Here is a 24729-nt window from a genome sequence, read left to right on the forward strand (position 1 = left end):
GGCTGGACTACGCCGTGTGGTGACGTTACCACATTGGGCGGAAGGTTCGGTGGCAGTCATCGGTCTTCCAGCTGGTGGGGGTTGGCGTCGCGGTGCTGGGCGCTGGGGCCCTAGTTTATGTGGGGTAGCACCTGTCTGTCTGACCCCCGCTTTCGTTGTTTTCCTCCCACGGCGTGGGGCTTCGCGAAGGACTCCCCGGCCCGTTTGGGTCACGGCTGTAGCGGTACCTTTTGCGGTAAGTGTCTGCTTTTTCCCGCTCAACACTACCGACTAGCAGCTAGGGGCAGCCCTAACCCTGCTTAGGGGGCTAGACACTGGAGGGAGTCGGCGTCCTAGGCCACCGGCTGTCGTCACCGAGACGGAGGTGCGCTGGCCCTTTTTCATCTCGTGTCTCCCATCAGAAGTTTTTTTTAAAAGATGCGCTTGTGACCCTTTTAAAATTGTCTTCAGATTTACCCGAGCCAAATTAAACGTAAGCAGTTGCAGGCTTGACTTTGTTTTGCTGTCGTGATCAAGGATTTAGATGTGGCTACTTATCCGAAAATCTTTTGACTTGTACCAGATTTTATTTTTCCATGTTAACTTGTGACTAATTAACACATTGTTCCGCCGATAGTAGGCTCTCAAAAATGAATAAGGGATACCAGTTCAGTGCCGTTGACGACTTAAGGTATACTGATGGCTCTTTCCGTAGCATTTGGTGCTGCTAACCATTTCCTGAAGCTCTTTCGCCTATTGGAGTTCTGGATGCTATTATCACCTAGTTCTTTCATATGCTTCATTCAACAAAATATTTACTCATTCTTAGCTATAGTGATACAGAAATTAATGACATGAACCCTGGCACTGAAGAGCTAACAGTACGGTGAGAGAGAGGCACATAAATATACATCACACCAAGATGAGTAATGAGAAATTCTAGTAAGGCATAAAGAGCCATGAGAGCTATGGGAACACAGATGACAGTGTGCTACTTAGGAGATTTGTGACCCTGAGCAAGTTGTTATTCTGATCTAGCCTCAGTTTCCTCATCTACCTAATAAGCTTAGTATGAGGATGAAAGATTAGGTAAGGTGTTTGGTACAGTGCCCAGAATACAGCAGTGGTGGTGCCAAAGGGGAGGGGAAATATTTCCCTCAAACCTCTTTCCTTTGATTTTTTGATCTGATCAATTAGTATTTTCCAACCGAATATGAAGTACTGTGCAAAAACATCTTCAAGCCCTCCTTCAAAGTGATTACTCCTGTAACTCCACCTGTCTAGAAATTCAGGACCTGCCACCAGAATACAGTAAGATACCCATTAAGTGGTCGCTTTTCTTTGTTTTCAATTGATTTGCTTCTGAATGCCTTCGGAGAGGGAAAGGGAATTAGTAAAAGCTTCTATCCTTTTGATTATTCTCAGTCTTAGTTGACTTTCTCCTTTCGGTTGGCCCTTCACCATGGCTCTAACCCAAATGCTCTCATCTACTTCCATGGTATTATCCTGGTATGCCAACCATTTCCACATCTTTTTCTCTGGCCTCTGTTTCATGAAATAGTTCTTTAGTTTCTGCAAATTCAATAGGTCTAAAACCAAACTCACTCTCTCCACCTTCCTTTTTTTCCCTTTCTAAATGACATACGTCCTACGCACAAAAGTGCATAAAAGCAGGGATTCCTAGTGTATCTTTGAGTTTTGGCCCCATGTTTTAGTTGAATTTTGTGATATTTGTTTGTTCAGTTTTTAAAAGGATAATAAAATGAACACTCAATATCCAACCTAGTAGAAGAACATTACAAATAACCTTTAAAGCCCCTTGAATCATTTCTCTATTAACTCTTTTTTTTTTTTTTTTTTTGCGGTACGCGGGCCTCTCACTGTTGTGGCCTCTCCTGTTGCGGAGCACAGGCTCTGGACGCACAGGCTCAGCGGCCATGGCTCACGGGCCCAGCCGCTCTGCAGCACGTGGGATTTTCCCGGACCGGGGCACGAACCCGTGTCCCCTGTATTGGTAGGCGGACTCTCAACCACTGTGCCACCAGGGAAGCCCTCTGTATTAACTCTTTAACTTTCAAACCAGCTTCTCTTTTTGCCTTCCATTCATTGGTTAATGGCATCACTAGCCACCTGGTTAGTCAAACTAGAGGCCTTAGAGTCATTTTTGCCTCTGTTTCTCTTTCATTCTCCATAACCATTTGGTCATTAGGTCCTATAAATTCTGCTTTATGGTTAGCCCTTGGCTTGAGCCCCTTCCCCTCATGTTCTTCAAGCCCACATCTCTTGAATAGACTTTTGGAGTATGCTTAGTGTATATAGTCTCCTTGCTCTCCCTTCAATGCATTTGCTACATTGTCTCTAATTTTTAAATTATAGAACAGGTGTTTCATTCTCTTGTTTCCCTTGAGGAGTGTTGCTTCATGCAGTGATTATTAACCCTGGCTGCACATCAGTATAGCCAGTGAAGTGTTTCAAAACGTAGATGCCTTGTTTTGCTCTCCTAATCATGAATTTAGATGAGGCCACTTCCCCCATAATCTTGTGATGTTACCATCCCTAGAGATTCTAATTGAGTATTTAATTTTTAGCTGACAGGTGTTAGCTGAATGTCACTGAAATTACCCATCGCTTGGGCATATGCCTCATCCCTCCTCATCCATATTTTCATTCTGTGTTTATTTCAACTTCAAGGCAAACTATTTCCAAGGAATTCTTTTGACTTTGTTTTAATTTTCCTCTTGGTAACAGTTTACATAAAGATTCTTTTTATGAATGACTTGAGAGCCAAAAAGTATCTTAAAGAATTGATTCCCAGTGTTTTTGAGTTATTACGCATTGTTGCTTATTGAATTTTTGGTATACCTTTTAATATTAAAATGAGTTTTAAATTCAAAAACAATTATTTTAATAAAGAGAATATTTCCTGATACTACTTTGGTGCAAAATAAGGCAGGGAAGTCAGTGGTGGTATGATGCATAATTTATCTTCTGAAATTAACAGAGGAGTCTTGTCTTTGTTAACTTGATGTAATTTATTGATTTGGAGTTAGAACTTTTCTCATGCTGGTACAATTCCTGGAGCACATAGTAGGTGTTTAATGAGTGACTAAAATGAATAAAAGTCACAACTCCATCTCAACCTCTAGTATAATATCATTCTAATTCTCACAGAGCATTTTGAAAAATAATTAATTTTCCCCTTAACAAAAAATAATACTCTTAGTCATTACCAAAAACTTGAAAATTGCAAAAAGATATAAATTAGAAAATAAAAATTACTAGTTATTCACCATCCAGAGGTGACAAATATTATTATTTTCTAAAAGTTTTACTGAAATAAAATTAACATACCATACAGCTCACCTAAAGGGTACAATTCAGTGGTCTATAGTGTATTTGCAGAGCTATACAACCATCACCACCATCAATTTTAGAACATTTTCATCACTCCATGAAGAAACTCCATACCCACTAACACTCACTCCTCATTTTCCCCCTTTCCCAGGCCCTAAGCAACTATTAATCCACTTTCTTTCTTTACAGATTTTTCTCTTCTGGACATTTCATATAAGTAGAATCATGTATATTCTTTTGTCACTGGTTTCTTTCATTTAGCATAACACTTTCAAGATTCATCCATGTTGCAGCATGTGTCAGTACTTCATCTCTTTTTATTATCAAATAATATTCCATTTGGTGGGTATACCACATTTTATTTATCCACTCATCAGTTGAGGGATATTTGGCTTTTTTTCACTTTTTGGCTAGTATGAATAATATTGCTAATGACCATTCAAGTACAATTCTTTGTGTGAATGTGTGTCTTCCTTTTTCTCACATGTACCTGGGAGTGGAATTGCTGGGTCATACAGTAACTCTGCGTTTAAAATTTGGAGGAATTGCCAGACTTCCAAAGGGCTGTACCATTTTACATTCTCACCAGCAGTGTACGAGGGTCTGATTTCTCCATGTTCTCACCAACAGTTGTTATTATAGCTATCTCAGTGTGGGTCAAGTGGTGTCTGATTGTGCCTTTGATTTACATTTCCTTCGTGGCTAATGCCGTTTTTTGGATATTAGTTTATACAAAATACAATATATGCAGTTTTGTAATCTGGCTTTTGCATATAAGCATATTTTTAGCGTTAGCAAGCATATTTACAAAAGATTTTCCCTCATTTCTTCTTTCCTCTTCATTCCCCCCAAACCATAATTCTTATGACAATTTGCCTAAATTATATGCATAAAAAATAAAATCTATAGGAATGTATTCCAAAGTATTATTGGTGGTTATCAGGGGACAAAAGAGGGGGTAGGGTTAGGGGAATTATATTTCTACCTTTAATGTTTCTGTAATGTTTGAATTTTTATAACAAATGTGTATCCTCTTGTAATCACAAAACATAAAAGTGAATTATTTCTTTAGAGGACTAAGTATATTCACAATGAAAAAATATTCCTAAATTTAAAGTCATTAACATTATATTAGTTATTCAGATATAGTCATTTTACCAAATAAAATACCAGTAGTCCACTTTGTTAAATAGTTTACTTTTCTGTGGTTCTAGACTAGGAATACATAGGCTATGCAGAATTAAAAAAAATATATATATATACATACACACACACACATACATATATATACACATATATATTTAGTCAGGAAAGCAAGTATTGGTTTGGGCTATTGACTAATTTATAGAAAAGTATATAATATAGAAGTCATTTTTCTAAAGACATTTACTAATAATAGTATATTTGTATATTTAGTTCTTTAGTCTAATATTGATCCAATAAGTTAGTCATTGACTAGGGCTTAGAAGAACTTTTTAATAGGCATTTTCATTATAATAAAATTTGGAATCTCTAATCGTTAGGATCTGTTTGTATAATCTCAGATCGGGCAAGGTTCTGGCAGTATTATTTTTAATTGCTTATGTAGAGAAAAGTGGCTGTTTGGACACTCCAGCTTCTATTGAATAATAACCAGGTACACGTAATTCACACTAAATGTTAAATATTCTGGGGGAGTGATTCCTGGGTAGTGGGACAGTCACTTTAGTAGAGTTCAGAAAATTTCCAGTTTACTCACACTTCAGTTAACGATATAGGGAGAGCCAATTGATATCATTCAAGAAAGGAAGGAAAATAATAGTTAATATACTGTGCACTTGCAGGCAGTTTTATACATATTGTCTCATTTAATCCTCACAACAACCTTTCAGGGTAACTACCTTGATAATGGTATTATCTCCATTTTGCAGGTGAGGAAAGTGAGGCTCAGAGAGATTAAGTAACTTGCCCAGAGTAACCCAGCCAGTATGTAACAAAGCTGGGATTTGAATCCAAGTTTGTCAGACTCCAAAGCCCATGCTCTTTCCAGTACTTCACACTGCAGCAGGTAAGTATGATACTTGGCCCTGTGCTTGCCTTATTTAGGGCACCCCAAACTTGAGACTGTTTCCATCACCTCACAATCCAACTCTTAGCCAGACTCCTGTTAGAAGAACATGTGATGGGCCAAGATCAGTCCTTGCACGTCCTGATTGCAGTGGTACTTATCAGTTCTTTCTGGACATTGCAATTATTACTCTTCTATGAAGAGGAATGTGCATCTTTGCTTTCAAAATATGATTTCCTTTCTTGTAGTATAGCAGCAAAATTCATCCCAGGAGTTCGCCAGCAGGCATATTCAACCGTATCGTCTAAAGCATCCATCATTCATACTCTAGGACCTAAGGCTCTGTGTCCAAGGGACTGTAGGAAGTCATTATGCTTTTTTTGTAGGGAATGGCTGTTCCATTCCTTCACCTGCTTATATGGTAAAATTGTTGTGAGGGTGGAATGAGATAATAGATGTTAAACTATATGAAGTACTATATAGTAATCCCTTACCTTTCCAACAGCCCCATCTAGGTAGAGATTCTTCTTTTGTGAAACTAGTACAGGTATACACATAATTACTTCTATAAATCTTTTCAGTTAGCAGAGAGAATTTTGAGTGAGGGTGCTTAAACAGTAAATTATTCCAATTTGAGATATAGGGTTAGCTATTAACATTAAAAAAGATATTTTGTATTTTAGTGTGCATATTAGAACAAGGCGAAGTTAATTTTTAAGAATCTTGTTGGAAATTCTGAAAAGTTATAATAAATAAGGCAAATGAATACTAATTGTACAATATCAATTATCTAGGTCATTGGTTTTTTTTATTTGTCATGTTATCTTCATTGGTTTATTTTAGTGGTCTTTTGAGAGATATTTGTAAGGCCTTTCATGACTTTGGTTCCCTAGTCTTGCTTTTTCCCTAAGGTCTTAAATACATCATTCAACCATAAGGTTCATTTTTACTAAAGGCTTACTACATAGGCTGAAGATAAATAAAGCATTGAGCCACAGAAGAGAGCAAAAGAGGCAAAAATCCCTGACCTCATGCAACTTATGTTTCAGTTGAGGGAGCTAGACTGCAAATAATATACAGTTGACCCTTGACGACAAGGGTTTGAACTGCGTGGGTAGACTTATGTGCAGATTTTTTTCAATATAGTACCTGTATTTTCATTTTACAGACTTTTAAATTAAGTGTGGGGATAAGTTTGTGTTCAATTAGAGATCACAATATGTGGAATCATAAGAACTAGGATTTGAGTCAATTCTATCCAAACTGTTTCCGCTTCCTGCCTTTGGGTGGAGTCAGTTTCTTTGTTTTTGAGGCACAGATAGCAGTGCGTGGATTTTCTGTGGAAGGGGTCGGTGCCACTAACCTCCCTTTGTTCAGGGGTTAGCTGTAAGTAAATCATGTTAGTTGGTAAGAAAACAATGAGAGAAAATGAAGAGAAGGGAGGCTGCAGTTTTAAACAGGTGATGAGGGAAGGCCTCATTGAGAAGTTGCATCTGGACAACAGCAGTCCGACAGAGATGAGGGAGGGAGCCATATAGTTAACCAGAGTATGAGCATGCCATCTGGTACTAAGGCCCTGAGGTGGAAATGTGTAGCAACAGCAGCAAGTAACAGAGTCCTCCGGGGAGGGTGAGGAGAGTGCCTTATAGTCCATTCTGAGGACTTTACCTCTGCGTGAAATGGGAAGTCGTTGAGGTTTTGAATGGAATTTTAATACCAGAGTTTTCAGAAACACATCCTTGGAAATTGCAGGAGAAACACTGTATTAATAAAAGGTATTATTAGATATTATTCCCCTACTGAAGTGTAGGTTTTTGTAATCAGGCAAATATATTTTAAAATATGCTACCAATAAGTACTTACGTAGGAAAACTGTATTGGAAAACTTCACAGAATTAAAAAAATTTTTAATTTAAAAGAGCCAGTCACCATGGGAAGATAAGAGTTAACTGGTGTAGCTTTTTAAAATGGAGGATGAAAAAATAAATAAATAAAATGGAGGATGATCTGTTTATGACATGATCTCTAAAAAAGCTAATTGTGGTGTCATAATTAGGATTATATTACTCCTGGTAATGCAGTGGTAAAGGAGATAAACTGAAACACCTATCAGATAACTGAATCTTATCTCTTACCTGAAGAATATTTACTTATGTGCTAATAATTTGGTATAATGAGTATGGGATAAGAAGTTAAAAATTCTGGATTTTTTCTACGAAGTGGTTGCTCTTCCAGCTTACGTAACCATGTAATTGTAAAAAACAGAAAATTATGGTAAGTACATTTTTTCAGTTCCATCAGGTATTTCTAGTCAGCAGTCTGGCAGGCTTGAGACCCAGGAAGAGCTGATTTTGAGTCTGAAGGCAGAAGAAAGCCTATGTCCCAGTTAGAAGGCAGTCAGGCAGAGGAATTCCTAGATTCACTTTATTTTGCTGCTATTCACGTGCCTTGTCTTGCTAGCTAGTAGGTAAGCAACTTGAGGGCAGGAAATACCAGTCATATTTGCTTGCTTACCATCCATGAGTCCTTGCATCCTGACTTACGTGTAATAGGTACATCTACCTATTTTATAAAACCGTAACATTTTAGAGCTGGAAGGGGCCTTAGGGGTTATCTTGTTTTAGAGTTGGGGAATCAAGAACAGCTTTTTAATAATACACCTCTTTCCTTAGTTTTTAGAAGAATGAAATGAGATAATGCAATGTGCGTGAAAAGTTAAGTGATTTACTAATTTTAAGACTTTTTTTTTTTTCACTTAGAGCATAAATCAAAATAGTTGTCCTTTAATTAGGCAATATTCCTGGGTGGAGATTTCACCTTTTTCTCTCTTTGTCTTTCTCACCCTTTTTTTCATTTAAAAATGTACATAACACATCAGTCAGTTATTCATATTTACAAGTATGTCCAAAATGAATACATTTAATTTGAGATGTCATCATTTCTTCAAAGCATATTATCTGACATGTTAAATTTGCTGATTCATACAGAATATTCCAGTTAGGTATTCAGATATAAGCCATCATAACCAAGTGGTAGCTTCAGCTTCTGGACCTGACAGTATTGAAGATGTAGGTTGAGGCTATAGAAGTTGAAGTTACAGTATCTAAACACTAGAGTACTTTAATTTGAACTAACTCTTCTTTAGAAGCCTTCAGTTATGGGAACTGGTGTTGATTATTTATAGATGTTTTAATTTTTTTCCTTCCTAGAGTTTCTTGTAATCACGTCTTAAAGTCTTCAGGATGGTACTAGCAGACCTTGGAAGAAAAATAACATCAGCATTACGCTCATTGAGCAATGCCACCATCATCAATGAAGAGGTATGTAAAATGTGTAAAATACATGTGATTGTACATCATCACTAGCATTGGAGGTGGATGATTAGTAATCTCTATGTAAATACCAGTAGATAAAACCCAGAAATGGATACACTAGATAGCGTTTTTTATTGAGAAATCAACTGTCTTAATTTCAACTTTCAGTAATGAATTACCCCCCAAAAAACAAAACAAAAACCACCTTAACTTACATGTAATAATGATGTACCTTTTATATTTTGAAAATGGCTTAGAGCTGGAAATACACTTTTGCTTTCTCTCTTGACATTGGCCTAAAACTTTAGTATCCTGCTTCTTCTTGACTAGGCGTGCATGTATCTGACCTTTTCTCCTTGACTTTTATTTAGCATTCTTATAAAAGGCTAGTATTTCCATCTTGGCTACTGTGATTCATTTCCTCTGTAATCCTCATTCATTTGTTTTGGAAATTTTGTAAGCTGACTCCTTATATGGTATCTGAAATACTTTTCCTCCAGGTTTTATTATTTTAAGTTTAAGGTATTTCTTTCTCCCATTTTTTTCTCCACACATTGTATCTTAATGGTTTGTCAACTGAAAAAAGAAGATTATAGTATACTTTATATTTTGTGGTACCAATGGGAAAGTACTGAATTTGGTTTTAGAAGACCTTGTTTAGCATCCCACTAAACAAATGGTAGAGATTTGAGCAAGTCAGCTTCAGATTTCTTAATGTATAAAATGAGAAAATAGCATTTACCTTTCAAGATGATTTTAAGGATCAAATGAAATAATAGATAAAAAGTACTTTCTAACTTGGAGGTTTAAAAAAATTCTAAGATAGAATTTGATATCAACACTTTAATAAGCTAATGGAATTAAATAATTTGGGGACCATCTTTGAGCTCGGCTAGTCCAGCCTCTTATTTAACAGCAACGGAAAGTCAAGTTTCACATGTTTATTTATTGGAAGAAACAGGATTAGAATCTTTTTTCTAGTTCCTATTTTTATAATTTTCCTAATTCCAAGGCTTTTTCTAATAATTATTATTAAGTAATAAATCATAATTTAAACCATTGTTTAGCCTTTGAAATTCTGAACAAATAAAACAACAGCTTTCCAAACAGTTTTCCCTGTTGCATAACCCTTATGGTGTTTGTGTTTATGGTAGGAAAATAAGAAAGAAACCAGGGAGAAGAGGTTGGTGGGAAGTAAAATAACAGATGTTGCTTGAATTGGCAGTTGTTTCTCTGTTCTTGGTACTTGCTACTAGGGAATTAACAAGGAGAAATCCCTCTAATGAGAGATCAGTTCCATTTTTATCAATCCCTTTAATGAGGGATAGAGAAATCTGATAAGCTGCTGTATGACATATGACCGAAGTTGATGATGAGAATTCATTCAAGAAGTAATTGAGGGGCTTCCCTGGTGGCGCAGTGGTTGAGAGTCCGCCTGCCGATGCAGGGGACACGGGTTCGTGCCCCGGTCCGGGAAGATCCCACATGCCGCGGAGAGGCTGGGCCCATGAGCCATGGCCGCTGAGCCTGTGCGTCCGGAGCCTGTGCTCCGCAACAGGAGAGGCCATAGCAGCGAGAGGCCCGCGTACCACAAAAAACAAAAAAGAAGTAATTGAGGGCCTACATTTTTGCAAACATTTTTACTGGCACCAGGGCTATAGCAGTAAACAAAGTAGACTAAAATTCCCATTCTCACGGAGCTTACATTCTAATCTGTAAACACTTATTTCCATGAGCAGCTAAGGGCTCATCTTTTTTAGAGATTTTATAGCTTGTGACCATTTAACCACAGTGCCTTGCACCTCAACAAATATGTGATGATAGTGAGTTATTAATGGAGGACAGTTTCCTTTTCAACTTTGTTCCTCTGCTCTGAGTGGAAGTAGTAAGGCTGCTAGGTCAGACTGAGTCATTTTCTTTTGTCACATTTTCCTCCACGATAGTCCAGTTAAGCAGATGTTGTGAATATACAGTGCTGCATATCAGCAACAGGAATTCAATGACATAGAAAACTTCAATGGCAACATGTATTGTGTAGTAACTTTTTGGCTTGTATATCATCTTTCCTATTATTACTTTAACGTAGGGATAAAATTGTGACGGTTAATACCTGGTTGAATAAAACGAAGTGGAATGTCTTTTGTTTTGGCCGTGCTGCATGGCTTGCGGGATCTTAGTTCCCCTACCAAGGATCGAACCCCTGCCCCTTGCAGTGGAAGCTCAGAGTCCTAACCACTGGACCATCAGGGAATTCCCTGAAATGTCTTATTTTGACAAAATGACTAGACATTTAATAAGATTCTCTCTCGAAGACTAACTGAAAACCTTTCCGCCCCCCAATGGTATAGTATTGTTTTTATTAATATTAAGTTATGGTAGTATATGATGACTGGTCAATCATTGTTTTTGTATGGTTGAAATGATACAATGGGCGTTTTAAGTATTTATTTTCTTGCAGGTGTTAAATGCTATGCTAAAAGAAGTATGTACAGCATTATTGGAAGCAGATGTTAATATTAAACTAGTGAAGCAACTAAGAGAAAATGTAAAGTAAGTTAAATTAATCAAGTAAAAAACAGGCAAAACTAAATATAGTTTACTGGGATGAGGAGCTAACTAGAAAAGTCTGCCATATTTTGAAATGTTTTTGCTATACAGCACTGGGAAATAACAGAACTCATATGTTGGAAGACTTTGTTTATAGTACATTTCCATTATGATGGTTCAAAGAATAAACTACATGTGGTTTTCATTTAATTATGGATTTCTTTCCATTCTACTACTCCTTTATCTGAATGGATTCAATCGTATACTGTATAGTATTTTAATAGAAAAGCCTGTTAACAATTTAGATGCATCATAGAAAAGTGGTGCCATTTTAATCCTCTTCAGACTAAAGATGACATTAATCAGCCTCCTTTATTATTGGAGAATTATATTCTTTTTTGTCCCCTTTTGGTTTCTCTGTCCATATTTGAATAAAGGAGTAACGTGTGTGGTCTCAGTTATTGTGTTAATTGGGAGGGACACTGACTGGGACAGGGCACATAGAATAATTGAGGGCGCCTCAATTAGCTGCCTGAATCCTAGCCCTTGTCGTGCTCAGGCCATCCCTCCTTTTCATATTGTCAGACTGGGTACTAAATAGAGAACTACTAGCATTTAAGCATTTACACTACAGGAAGTAGTCTTATTTTCTGCTAGGTGTAAACACATATAAATTCTGTATGCTGCCAGAAAAATAAAATCAATACTTTACATTAATATGAGGACAAATTAATATTTGGACTTTCAAAAGAAAGCCTTGAAAAACTAACAAAAGTCTTGCATCTAACATTTCATGGTAAATTCTTTATGGTATGGACTTATGACCCTGTAGTAATTGTATGCATATTAATTAGAATACTATTAATATGAATGACTGAATATTCTTACATTCTTTGGGGCAAAAGCTAATTTTTTTTTTAGAGTGTCTTAACTGACTTTTCCCCCTTCTACCCTCAAAAACCATCATCATGAAGGTCTGCAATTGATCTTGAAGAGATGGCATCTGGTCTTAACAAAAGAAAAATGATTCAGCACGCAGTATTTAAAGAACTTGTGAAGGTAAAAGTATATCTAGCTTGTGCTGTGATTTTCTGTAGACTCACTACATTAGCACTGCAAACAGTAATACTATTTCAGAATACTTTTTTGTGTTTTTATAGAATATTTATCTGTATTAAAAATATTAATTGAAGGATTATTAACTTTTCTGAAGTGGCTTATTTTTATCATAGACTTTCCTGAATACAAAATTCTGAGTACAGATATGAAGGCCAGTATTACTCCTGCAAAAAAATGCCAAAGCCAAGTTACAGAAAGTAAAACTTCACTATATATTAATTGACGGAAGAGCCTCTCTGAGTTTATCCTCTTTTAATATCAAGTTTTGCCTATTGAGTGTCTTGCTTTTGTACAGAAAGTCACTCTTGGCAAGAGTTCTTTTCTACACTTTTATTGTGTCAAAAAGTCCCTTTGAAAAGATCAGATATCCCTATTCTTGCCTAGATTTTAAGCAATTTTGAATTAGTGAAGTTTTATTTTGCAAGTTGTAAATATAGCCTATTGCCCTGTTCACCTTAGAATTGATATTGCTGCTGCTGTTGTGAAAATTATGATGAGAGTCTTAGAGCTTTAGAAAATATGTTTGAGTCCAGTCATAGGGGCAAAAAAGAAAGGAACTAAAAAAAATTTTTTAAGAGCAACAGGTATCTGCTAGTGGTCTCGAGTATTTTTCCCTATATTGTGTGAATAGTTTCACTTAACTCCTTTGGTTCTAGCAGAGCTGATTGGTACTTTGAAAAAGTCTAGTACCTTGGATGGTTGTGTCATTTCAGTTTAGTCCTGTAGACTAATTAATTTAGAAAGAAATTCAGGGACTTTCCCTCGTGGCGCAGTGGTTAAGAATCCGCCTGCCAATGCGGGGACACGGGTTTGAGCCCTGGTCTGGGAAGATCCCACCTGCCACGGGGCAGCTAAGCCTGTGAGCCACAACTACTGAGCCTGTGCTTTAGAGCCCACGAGACATAACTACTGAGCCCACGTGCCACAACTACTGAAGCCCGCGTGCCTAGAGGCCTGCTCCGCAATGAGGGAAGCCACTGCAATGAGAAGCCCGCGCACCCCAGGGAAGAGTAGCCCCTGATCGCCTCAACTAGAGAAAGCCGGCATGCAGCAACGAAGACCCAGTGCATCCAAAAATAAATAAATATATTTATTAAAAAAAAAAAAAAGAAAGAAATTCGGAACCTAAAAGAGGTCAGGAAATTTATCCAGTTTTCCTTCTCAGTTTGCAGTTGAGAAAAGTAAGACAGTTAGTGGTAGACCCAGGTCTGATCTCCAAACTCCTCACAATATTTCCAGATTGTTTTTCTTCTAACACCTGAGGTCAGCACAGGGTGAGGGAACATTTTTATTTTTAGGGGTTGGAATCTTTCGGCAATTCTGGAGCATCAAGTGCTTTGTTAAGATGGCTTTACGGAGTACCTACTTTATTCTAGGCAGTATGCCAAATACTGCTGATAACAAAGATGAAAAAGACTGGGCCTTATACTCAGAAGCTCATGGTCTAGGGCAGTGGTGTAAAAAGCAAGGCCAAAACTGTTTTCATAATAACACTAAGACATTATTTGCGTTTTTTCAGCCTTCTTTACTGCAAAAGCAATGGTGGGTAAAAACACTGGGTAAAACTCCCTAGCATGAATCAAGGCAGTGGTACCAAACTATACTAGTAGTCATTGAACTCCTTCCTCCCACACACTTGCAGTGAAGAAAAAAAAAAAAGCCAGTTTCGTTTAAGAATGTCTTTGATGGAGCAGTAGAGGTTATTAGTAGTATTAAATCTTGACCCTTGAATACACATGTGTTTATACGATTTTGTGTGATGAAATGGGAAGTATGCAGAAAGCCCTGTTGCTTTGTACTGAAATTTGATGGTTGTCTTGAGGAAAGCAAATGTGTAATTGTTTGATTGCAAGCTGAGCTAGCCACTTCCTTCATAGAATGCCATTTTTACCTGAATGAACAACAGACATAATCTGTGGTTATTTACACTTGGGCCTTTGGCAGATATTTTCTCCAAAGTAAATAAAGTGAGCTTGTCACTTTAAGGCAAATAACTAACGGTATTGTAGCCAGTAATGAAATTCCAGCTTTCAGGTGAAAACTAGAAGCTTGAATCTCCACCATGAGTGTCACAGTGTCCCAATATTTAACTTTTCTAGTGAGATCATTATTGATATTAATAAATAAAATGTTTTGATTTTGTATAGTGAAATGTGTCAACAATGGAAGAGCTGCCTGAGTGAACCAATATTCTCTAAGTGATTAATGTATGATGTTACAAAAGCATGCACCAGGATAAGATCGATTCAAAGTCCAAGATAGAATAACAGATTTTAATGTAATATAGAGTATGAAAGTTCAGTACTGCTGTTCTAGGATGTAGGAGGAAGATAAGATATATTTATTTTAAAAAATCATTATTCAATAAAACTTATAGGTTGAAAATAGTAGGTTCATAGAGAGCTGAGTGATTCTGCCATGGGATACAGAGAATGGAGGTGAATATGGGGCCGCATTAGTGTTCTGAAAGGATCTAGGAGGAAGGGCAGTGGATTTATGTTTAAGATAGATTTTGTTCATTTCAACCCTGTGCCTGGGAGGGAGATCACAAAATGTGTTTTCTTTTCTTCCCTTTTCTACCACAGGGCTTTCCTTGAAATTCACGTATAATATGGATTATGTAACCTTTATGGTATCATCTAGCATGGGCTCAGCAAATTTCTCTTAAGAACAAATAGTTTTGGCTTTGTGGGTCATATGGTCTCTGTTGCAACTACTCAGGTCTGGTGTTATAGCACAAAAGCAGTAAATGAATGGGCATGTCTGTGTTCTATTAAAACTTTATTTACACATAGTTGTAAATACGGTCTATGTCATCTGGTCCTAGGACATTAACTACTATTATGGTTTTATTATCATATGGAGATACAGGTTTCAAGCTCCGAACAACTGACTTGGAACTGAATTATTTTTTTAAATGAACTTTAAAAATGCCTCATGCTTGTTTATTTGGGGACTGTCCATATATGTATCAATGCCTTAATTTTCCACTGATTGTCATAAAATTAGTGATTATTTTTTACTAGCACTTTAAATATAATAACTTTATAGAACAGTACATCTTTGGCATTGGAGAATTTAATGTTTGACTGACCTGGAAAGTCTTTCACATGTAATTTGTAATTTTGTTCATATATAAACATTTGTCAAATTGAACATGAAGATAGGTACTGTCCCAATATGGTAGCCATTAGCCACATGTGGTTATTGAGCACTTGTAATGTGGCTAGTCCAAATTGAGATGTGCTGTAAGTAGGAGATACATGTCAAGTTTTAAGACCTAGCATGGCAAAAGGGAATATAAAATATTTTATTAATTTTTAAATATAGATTACATGTTGAATTATAATATTTTAGATATATTGAGTTAAATAAAATATTAATATCACTTGTTTTTACTTTTTTTAATGTCACTACTAGAAATTTAAAAATTCATATGTGGCCTGCACATATATTTTATATTATATTTCTGCAGTGCTGTTGTAGATTGCTCCCTTGGCTCAAACTTGGTCTCACATTCACACTCCAGCTTGTTCTAAAAAATATTTTGAGATCCTTACCTCTGAATTGGTTTGGGAGTTTAGGCTTGCTTATGACTTCACAGTGTACTATTTTAAATTTTTAAATTTCACTACGTGTGTACAAAGGGAAATAGAGTTGTATTAGAATGGTAGGATTATGGTTGCCGCTTATATTTAAATGTCTATAAGTTATTTTTTCAAGTTAAAAGTTGTGGGGAGAGGGGTTTTGAATGTAAGCATAGGTTAACCTGATTTTATTTTTGGTTTGTAGCTTGTAGACCCTGGAGTTAAAGCATGGACACCCACTAAAGGAAAACAGAATGTGATCATGTTTGTTGGATTGCAAGGGAGTGGTAAAACAACAACATGTTCAAAGGTAAATTATACTTAATTAAAAAAACAAAGTCATGGAGAAGATATGTTTGTATAAATCAAGTTTTACGTTAAAGTCAGGATTTGTAGTATTGTTCCTTTAAAATTTTGTGTTGTTTGATGTATCTATTATGTTTTTGTAATAGCTCTTTGTAGGATAAGAGCAAAGAATCCCATAGTCTTTCTCGTGATAGCTTTTTGCAAGAATGGTAGACTTCTATATAACTATGCTGTTTCTTTTACCAAAAAGACTGTTCCTGTCCTTTAAGGAGATGAGGATATGATTTTTGGAGAGGTGAACGTGGAAAGTTTACCTTATCTCCTATGGCTCAAGACTCCCTTTTCACAATGTCTCACCCAGTGTAATACATATGAATCTTCATTTTGCATATCTTTTTGCTAATTTTAAATTCATTATACCACCCCTTCCTCCATAATTGGGTAACTCAACTTTGTTACCAGATTTTACTCCACAAGCCTCAACTTTGTATAGTTTAGAAAGAAAAAAATAGGAAAGGATTATTTCTTAGGGGGTTATGTTATTGTTTGTATTTAATTAACGTTAATAACATTTTTTACCGTGATCATTTGTTGCTTCATCATTTTATATCCTTCGAATGTGACTGTATGGCACTTAGAATTTAAACTCTTTAGGAAATTTTCTATACTCAGAATTTAATAATATTTTAGGAGAATATGAGCAGTTTTATTTTACTCCTTAAGTAAATAACAAGTGTAAACAGAAACAATTACATGTATAATAAATTTGTATTTATTGATTTTTAAAATCTTCCTTTCCCAGTTAGCATATTACTACCAGAGGAAAGGTTGGAAGACCTGTTTGATATGTGCAGACACATTCAGAGCAGGTATTGTGTTCAAATTTGAAAATTGTTTTCTGAAATTTGTATTTTCAAGTTTGAGGACTCATTAACTCTATTTCATAGGGGCTTTTGACCAACTAAAACAGAATGCAACCAAAGCAAGAATTCCATTCTATGGAAGGTGGGTTCCAGTTTTTATTTTTATACTCATGTTTCTCACCTTATCTGTCTGACTTTATTTAATGCTATCTGGTCACATTTTAATATATACTTATAAGCTTAAATCCTTTCTGGAACAAAGTAGAGTTATAATTAATACATTGTTATCTTTTATTATTGTAACATGACTCTTCTGACCCAGCCTGATAGATCAGAGCAGATGTTGTTTAGTTTATAATTCTGCCTGTACTTATCATCCTGCCTTGCATGCTTTCCAGCATCCTTCTGCTTCTATTCCAGTTGTTTAAGACCTATCTGAAGCATTCCTCCATTCAACACACTGGTGAATTCCATATTGTCTGGTTCTTTAGTACATCATCTTTGAAAGTTTGTGTTTGATCATCCTAAAATGCTTTGTGATCTTTAGTTATCTCAGAGATTCTGATCGTTGCTATCCTTCATTTGCTACATTACTGTTCAATTAGGTGGTTTGTATATGTTAAAATGACTAATTAAAAGAATCGAGTCGAGATTGAATTTAGAAGGACCTATTTGAGGGAATAGCATTTCTCTTAATGTTATTAATATCAATATAAAAAGATTATTAACATAGAAAGCTTAAAGAAGCTAAAATTTGAGGTAATTAAATGAATGATATCATTTTGTTGGTCTTTATTTTCTACTTTTTGGCTGGCCAAGAAAACTGGTGAACTTTAGCTATGGTATGTTCTTTATTTAAATTCTTTTTCTTTTAGTGTGGTTTTTTTGTTTTGTTTTGGTTTGGTTTTGGCCATGCCACATGGCATGCGGGATCTTACTACTTCTCTGACCAGGGATTGAACCTGGGCCCTTGACAGTGAAAGCGTGGAGTCCTAACCACTGGACCACCAAGGAATTCCCTCTTTTAGTTATTTTTTTATTTTTTGTGGTACGTGGGCCTCTCACTGTTGTGGCCTCTCCCGTTGCGGAGCACAGGCTCCGGACGCGCAGGCTCAGCGGCCATGGCTCACGGGCCCAGCCACTCCGCGGCATGTGGGATCTTCCCGGACCGGGGCACGAACCCATGTCCCCTTCATCGGCAGGTGGACTCTCAGCCACTGCGCCACCAGGGAAGCCTTTTTAGTTATTTTCTTATGATAATTTCTAGCAAGTAGATTAAAGAATAATGTTAGGAATTTTATTTTTAGGATAAGAACTTTTTCTTACATAGATTTAAAAATCAAGGGATAATAAACAGCTGTACCTTTAGGGTTCTCAATTTGCAAATGATATAATTTAGCTGATAATTACTTGAACTATCAGCCAAAGCCAGAGCATTGATTTTTAACCAGTATTCTCAGTACCATTTGTTAAATAATCTCTCCTTTGCTTATGTAAACTTAAAAAACATACTACGTATATGGAGTAAAGTATTAGCAGTCATTGTTTCCTCCAGGAGAGATGAAGTAAATGGGGCTGGGGGGAGGACTTGAACTGTATCTCCAATATTAAATTTACATATTAGCATTTATTGGGGGGGGTGGTAGATATGTTTGTTATAGTATCATTTGTTCTTTTTTTAAAAAACACTATTTTAATTAAAAATTTTAAAGAAGTGAAAGCACTAGCAGTTTCACTTCCCAGTTATCAGCTTGTAGCATGTCCATCTGTGCTTTTTTCAGTGTCTATATAAACAAATACACAGACATACATAGATAATTTTTAACTGAAATGGACTCTTATGTGCTTTGTACCTTGATTGCTTTGGTAGTGGTTATATGGGTTGTGTAAATTTGTCAAAGCTCGTTAAAATGAACAATAAAAATAGTGCATTTTATTGTATGTAAACGTACCACTATACAGTTGATTAAAAATGGGATCTTATGACAAGGTAGTTATTACTCTTGGGAAGGAGTGAGGTGCTAATTATGTTGTTTTCTTGATCTGGGTGTGTTTGCTTTGTGAAAATTCACCAAGTTTATAATTGTACAGCTTTTCCACATATATGTTATACTTCATTAAAATGTTTACTTAAAAAATGGGATCTTAATAATTCTGGGCAATATACTGTTTAAGATAATTCTTTTTTATGACATCATTGTATTCCATTAATCAATGCCCTTATGAACATCTTTGATAATATTTCTTTCTACATTTGTAAGTTTTATTTTAATAGTATCTTTATCTTTTTTTTTTTATTTGCATGCATTGGGTCTTCGTTGCTGCACATGGACTTTCTCTAGTTGAGGCTATTGGGGGCTACTCTTCGTTGTGGTGTGAGGGCTTTTCATTGCGGTGCGCGGGCTTTTCATTGCGGTGGCTTCTCTTGTTGCGGAGCATGGACTCTAGGCACATGGGCTTCAGTAGATGTGGTTCGTGGGCTCTAGAGCGCAGGCTAAGTAGTTGTGGCACACAGGCTTAGTTGCTCTGTGGCATGTGAGATCTTCGCAGACCAGGGATAGAACCCATGCCCCCTGCATTGGCAGGTGGATTCTCAGCCACTGTGCCACCAGGGAAGTCCTTCTTAATCATATTTTAAAATAGCTGGTAATGCTAATTTTTGTCTTCTTTTTCAACATTTATTGCTTCTTTCACCTGCTTATTTTCCTGGGAAAATTTTAGATTTTTTTAATCAAGTTCTAGAAAGAAAAATCTCCCTAAAATTGTGATTAGAACTACCGTGAAACCAATTAATTGAGGGGAGAACTGACATCTTTACTATACGTGTATAGTTCCATTCAGGAACCTGCTATGTCTTTTTTGTTAAAAAAAATTGTCCTTAAGTATAATAGTTTTCTTCATTTAAGGCTCACATATATTCTTTTTAAGTGTATTTCTACTTGATTTTTGTTGTTAATTTAGGGGGAAACTTATTTTTTTTTTGCGGTATGCGGGCCTCTCACTGTTGTGGCCTCTCCCATTGCGGAGCACAGGCTCTGGACGCGCAGGCTCAGCGGCCACGGCTCACGGGCCTAGCTGCTCCGCAGCATGTGGGATCTTCCCGGACGGGGCAGGAACCCATATCCCCTGCATCAGCAGGCGGACTCTCAACCACTGTGCCACCAGGGAAGCCCAGGGGGAAACTTTTTGTTAACATTATATGTTTTTTTCATTTGACAGTATTGAACTGTATCAAAAGTTGCCAATAATCAAAAGAAGCCAAATTAAAATGAGATCTCCTTTCTTGATTTTCAAGTTGAATAGAGTTTTGGTTCTTTTGTTTTTAATATTTATTTACTTATTTTTTATTTTGGCTGTACTGGGTCTTAGTTGTGGCACACAGGATCTTCGTTGTGGTGTGCAGGATCTTTTAGTTGTGGCATGTGGACTCTTAGTTTTGGCATGCTGACTTCTTAGTTGTGGCATGTGGACTTCTTAGTTGTGGGATGTGAACTCTTAGTTATGGCATGCATGTGAGATCCAGTTCCTCGACCAGGGATCGAACCCAGGCGCCTTGTGTTGGGAGCTCAGAGTCTTAGCCAGTGGAAGTCCCAAATTAAATACAGTTTTGAGGATTGTGAAAATGTAGTAAAATAGGAATGAAATTAAACTTTTGAGACATTTTCCTTTTAAAAACCAAAAGCCAAAATGATCAGACCGTTTGATCCAATTTCAACTTGTAGGAGTATGTCATAACAATTTCACAGAAACAACATTACGTACTATTCATTTTGGCTATATTTTTAAGACCAAGAAGTTGGAAAACCTTAAATGGCCAACAGTAGGGCATTTATTTAATAAATGATAGCATAGCCATCTGATAGAATGCTACATAACTTAAAAGTCATGTTTTACAAGAATATTTAATTATTTTATAAAATGCTTACAAAAGGATGGCTGTCATCAAAAAGAATACAAAACACAAATGTTGGCGAGGAGAGAAGCGAATCCTTGTACACTGTTGGTAAGAATGTGAATTGGTGCAGCCGCTGTGGAAAACAGTATGGAGGTTTCTCAAAAAACTAAAAGTAGGGCTTCCCTAGTGGCGCAGTGGTTGAGAGTCAGCCTGCCGATGCAGGGGACACGGGTTCGTGCCCCAGTCCGGAAGATCCCACATGCTGTGGAGCGGCTGGGCCCGTGAGCCATGGCTGCTGAGCCTGCGCGTCCGGAGACTGTGCTCCGCAACAGGAGAGGCCACAACAGTGAGAGGCCCGTGTACCGCAAAAAAAAAAAAAAAAAAGCAGCAAGGGAAAATCAACAAATAATATACAAGGGAATCTCTGTAAGGTTAACAGCTGATCTTTCAGCAGAAACTCTGCAAGCCAGAAAGGACTGGCAGGACATATTTAAAGTGATGAAAGGGAAAAGCCTACAACCAAGATTACTCTACCCAGCAAGAATCTCATTCAGATTTGACGGAGAAATTAAAACCTTTACAGACAAGCAAAAGTTAAGAGAATTCAGCACCACTAAACCAGCTTTACAACAAATGCTAAAAACTTCTCTAGGCAGGAAACACAAGAGAAGGAATGACCAACAAAAACAAACCCAAAACACTTTAAAAAATGGTAATAGTAACATACATATCAATAATTACCTTAAATGTAAATGGATTAAATGCTCCAACCAAAAGACATAGACTGGCTAAATGGATGCAAAAACAAGACCCATATATATACTGTCTACAAGAGACCCACTTCAGACCTAGGGACACATACAGACTGAAAGTGAGGGGATGGAAAGAGATATTCCATGCAAATGGAAATCAAAAGAAAGCTAGAGTAGCAATTCTCAAATCAGGAAAAATAGACTTAAAAATGACTATTACAAGAGAAAAAGAAGGACACTACATAATGATCAAGGGATCAATCCAAGAAGAAGGTATGACAAATGTAAATATTTATGCACCCAACATAGGATCCCCTCAACACATAAGGCAAATGCTAACAGCCACAAAAGGAGAAATCGATAGTAACATGATAATAGTAGGGGACTTTAACACCCCACATTCACCAAAGGACGGATCATCCAAAAGGAAAATAAATAAGGAGACACAAGCTTTAAATGACACATTAGACAAGATGGACTTAATTGATATTTGTAGGCCATTCCATCCAAAAACAACAAATACACTTTCTTCTCAAGTGCTCATGGAACATTCTCCAGGATAGATCATATCTTGGGTCACAAATCAAGCCTTGGTAAATTTAAGAAAATTGAAATCATATAAGTATCTTTTCCCACCACAATGCTATGAGACTAGATATCAATTACAGGAAAAGATCTGTAAAAAATACAAACACATGGAGGCTAAACAATACGCTACTAAATAACCAAGAGATCACTGAAGAAATCAAAGAGGAAATAAAAAACTACCTAGAAATAAATGACAATGAAAACAGGACAACCCAAAGCCTATGGGATGCAGCAAAAGCAGATCTAAGAGGGAAGTTTATAGCAATACAATCCTACCTCAAGAAACAAGAAACATCTCAAATAAACAACCTAACCTTACACGTAAAGCAATTAGAGAAAGAAGAACAACAACAACAAAAAACCCAAAGTTAGCAGAAGGAAAGAAATCATAAAGATCAGATTAGAAATAAATTAAAAAGAAATGAAGGAAATGATAGCAAAGATCAATAAAACTAAAACTTGGTTCTTTGAGAACATAAACAAAATTGATAAACCATTAGCCAGACTCATGAAGAAGAAAAGGGAGAAGACTCAAATAACCAGAATTAGAAGTGAAAAAGGAGAAGTAACAACTGATACTGCAGAAATACAAAGGATCATGAGAGATTACTACAAGGAACTACATGCCAATAAAATGGACAACCTGGAAGAAATGGACAAATTCTTAGAAAAGTACAACCTTCCAAGACTGAACCAGGAAGAAATAGAAAATGTAAACAGACCCATCACAAGCACTTAAATTGAAACTGTGATTAAAAATCTTCCAACAAAGGAACTTCCCTGGTGGCACAGTGGTTAAAAATCTGCCTGCCAATGCAGGGGACACGGGTTCAAAACCTGGTCCAGGAAGACCCCACATGCCGCAGAGCAACTAAGCCCGTGCTCCACAACTACTGAGCCTGCACTCTAGAGCTCACGAGCCACAACTACTGAGCCCACGTGCCACAACTACTGAAGCCTACGCTCCTAGAGCCTGTGCTGCACAACAAGAGAAGCCACTGCAATGAGAAGCCCACACACCGCAACAAAGAGTAGCCCCCACTCACTGCAACTAGAGAAAGCCCGCATGCAGCCAAAAATAAATAAATAAATAAATAATTTATATTTTAAAAAATCTTCCAACAAACAAAAGTCCAGGACCAGATGGCTTCACAGGCGAATTCTATCAAACATTTAGAGAAGAGCTAACACCTGTCCTTCTCAAACTCTTCCAAAATATAGCAGAGGGAGGAACAATCCTAAACTCATTCTTCGAGGCCACCATCACCCTGATACCAAAAGCAGACAAAGGTGTCACAGAAAAAGAAAACTACAGGCCGGCATCACTGATGAACATAGATGCAAAAATCCTCAACAAAATAGTAGCAAACAGAATCCAACAACACATTAAAAGGATCATACACCATGATCAAGTGGGGTTTAACCCAGGAATGCAAGGATTCTTCAATATATACAAATCAATCTATGATACACCATATTAACAAATTGAAGGATAAAAACCATATGATCATCTCAATAGATGCAGAAAAAGCTTTCAACGAAATTCAACACCCATTTATGATAAAAACTCCCCAGGAAATAGGCATAGAGGGAACCTACCTCAACAAAATAAAGGCCATATATGACAAACCCACAGCCAACATTATTCTCAATGATGAAAAACTGAAATGATTTCCTCTAAGATCAGGAACAAGACAAGGTTGCCCACTCTCACCACTATTATTTAACATACTTTTGGAAGTTTTAGCCATGGCAATCAGGAGAAAAAGAAATAAAAGGAATCCAAATTGGAAAAGAAGTAAAACTCTCACTGCTTGCAAATGGCATGATACTATACTATATAGAGAATATACTATACTCTACTATACTATATAGAGATTCCTACAGATGCTCCCAGAAAACTAGAGCTAATCAATGAATTTGGTAAAGTAGCAGGACACAAAATTAATGCACAGAAATCTCTTGCATTCCTATACACTAATGATGAAAAATCTGAAAGAGAAATTAAGGAAACACTCCCATTTACCACTGCAACAAAAAGAATAAAATACCTAGGAATAAACCTACCTAAGGAGACAAAAGACCTGTATACAGAAAACTATAAGGCAATTTTGAAAGAAATTAAAGACGATACAAACAGATGCAGAGATATACCATGTTCTTGGATTGGAAGAATCAACATTGTGAAAATGACTATAGTACCCAAAGCAATCTACAGATTCAGTGAAATTCCTGTCAAACTACCAACAGCATTTTTCACAGAACTTGAAGAAAAAATTTCACAATTTGTATGGAAACACAAAAGACCCTGAATAGCCAAAGCAATCTTGAGAAAGAAAAACGGAGCTGAAGGAATCAGGCTCCCTGAGTTCACACTG

The 24729-nt window shown here is 36.7% G+C and overlaps 1 protein-coding gene across 3 annotated transcripts in view; it reads left to right on the forward strand.

Moving 5' to 3' along the window:
- The first annotated feature begins 6 nt into the window (after positions 1–6).
- Positions 7–24729, forward strand: part of SRP54 (signal recognition particle 54) — a 43146-nt gene continuing 18423 nt past the window's right edge. Inside the window, exons 1-8 of one of the 3 annotated variants that reach the window (XM_089907607.1) lie at positions 7–235; positions 1177–1290; positions 8590–8700; positions 11153–11244; positions 12216–12300; positions 16153–16257; positions 17056–17122; positions 17201–17258. In XM_089907607.1, the coding sequence (XP_089763733.1) occupies positions 8623–8700; positions 11153–11244; positions 12216–12300; positions 16153–16257; positions 17056–17122; positions 17201–17258 (485 nt within the window). In that variant the 5' untranslated portion in view covers positions 7–235; positions 1177–1290; positions 8590–8622. Of the gene's footprint in view, positions 236–1176; positions 1291–5243; positions 5381–8589; positions 8701–11152; positions 11245–12215; positions 12301–16152; positions 16258–17055; positions 17123–17200; positions 17259–24729 lie in introns of all 3 variants that reach the window. The other 2 variants (XM_022570725.3, XM_022570724.3) reach the window with 2 other exon arrangements.

This window comes from Delphinapterus leucas, chromosome 2 (genome assembly GCF_059928025.1).
Source record: "Delphinapterus leucas isolate spDelLeu-1000000601 "Yukka" chromosome 2, BTC_Dleu_Yukka2, whole genome shotgun sequence".
Taxonomy (NCBI): domain Eukaryota; kingdom Metazoa; phylum Chordata; class Mammalia; order Artiodactyla; family Monodontidae; genus Delphinapterus; species Delphinapterus leucas.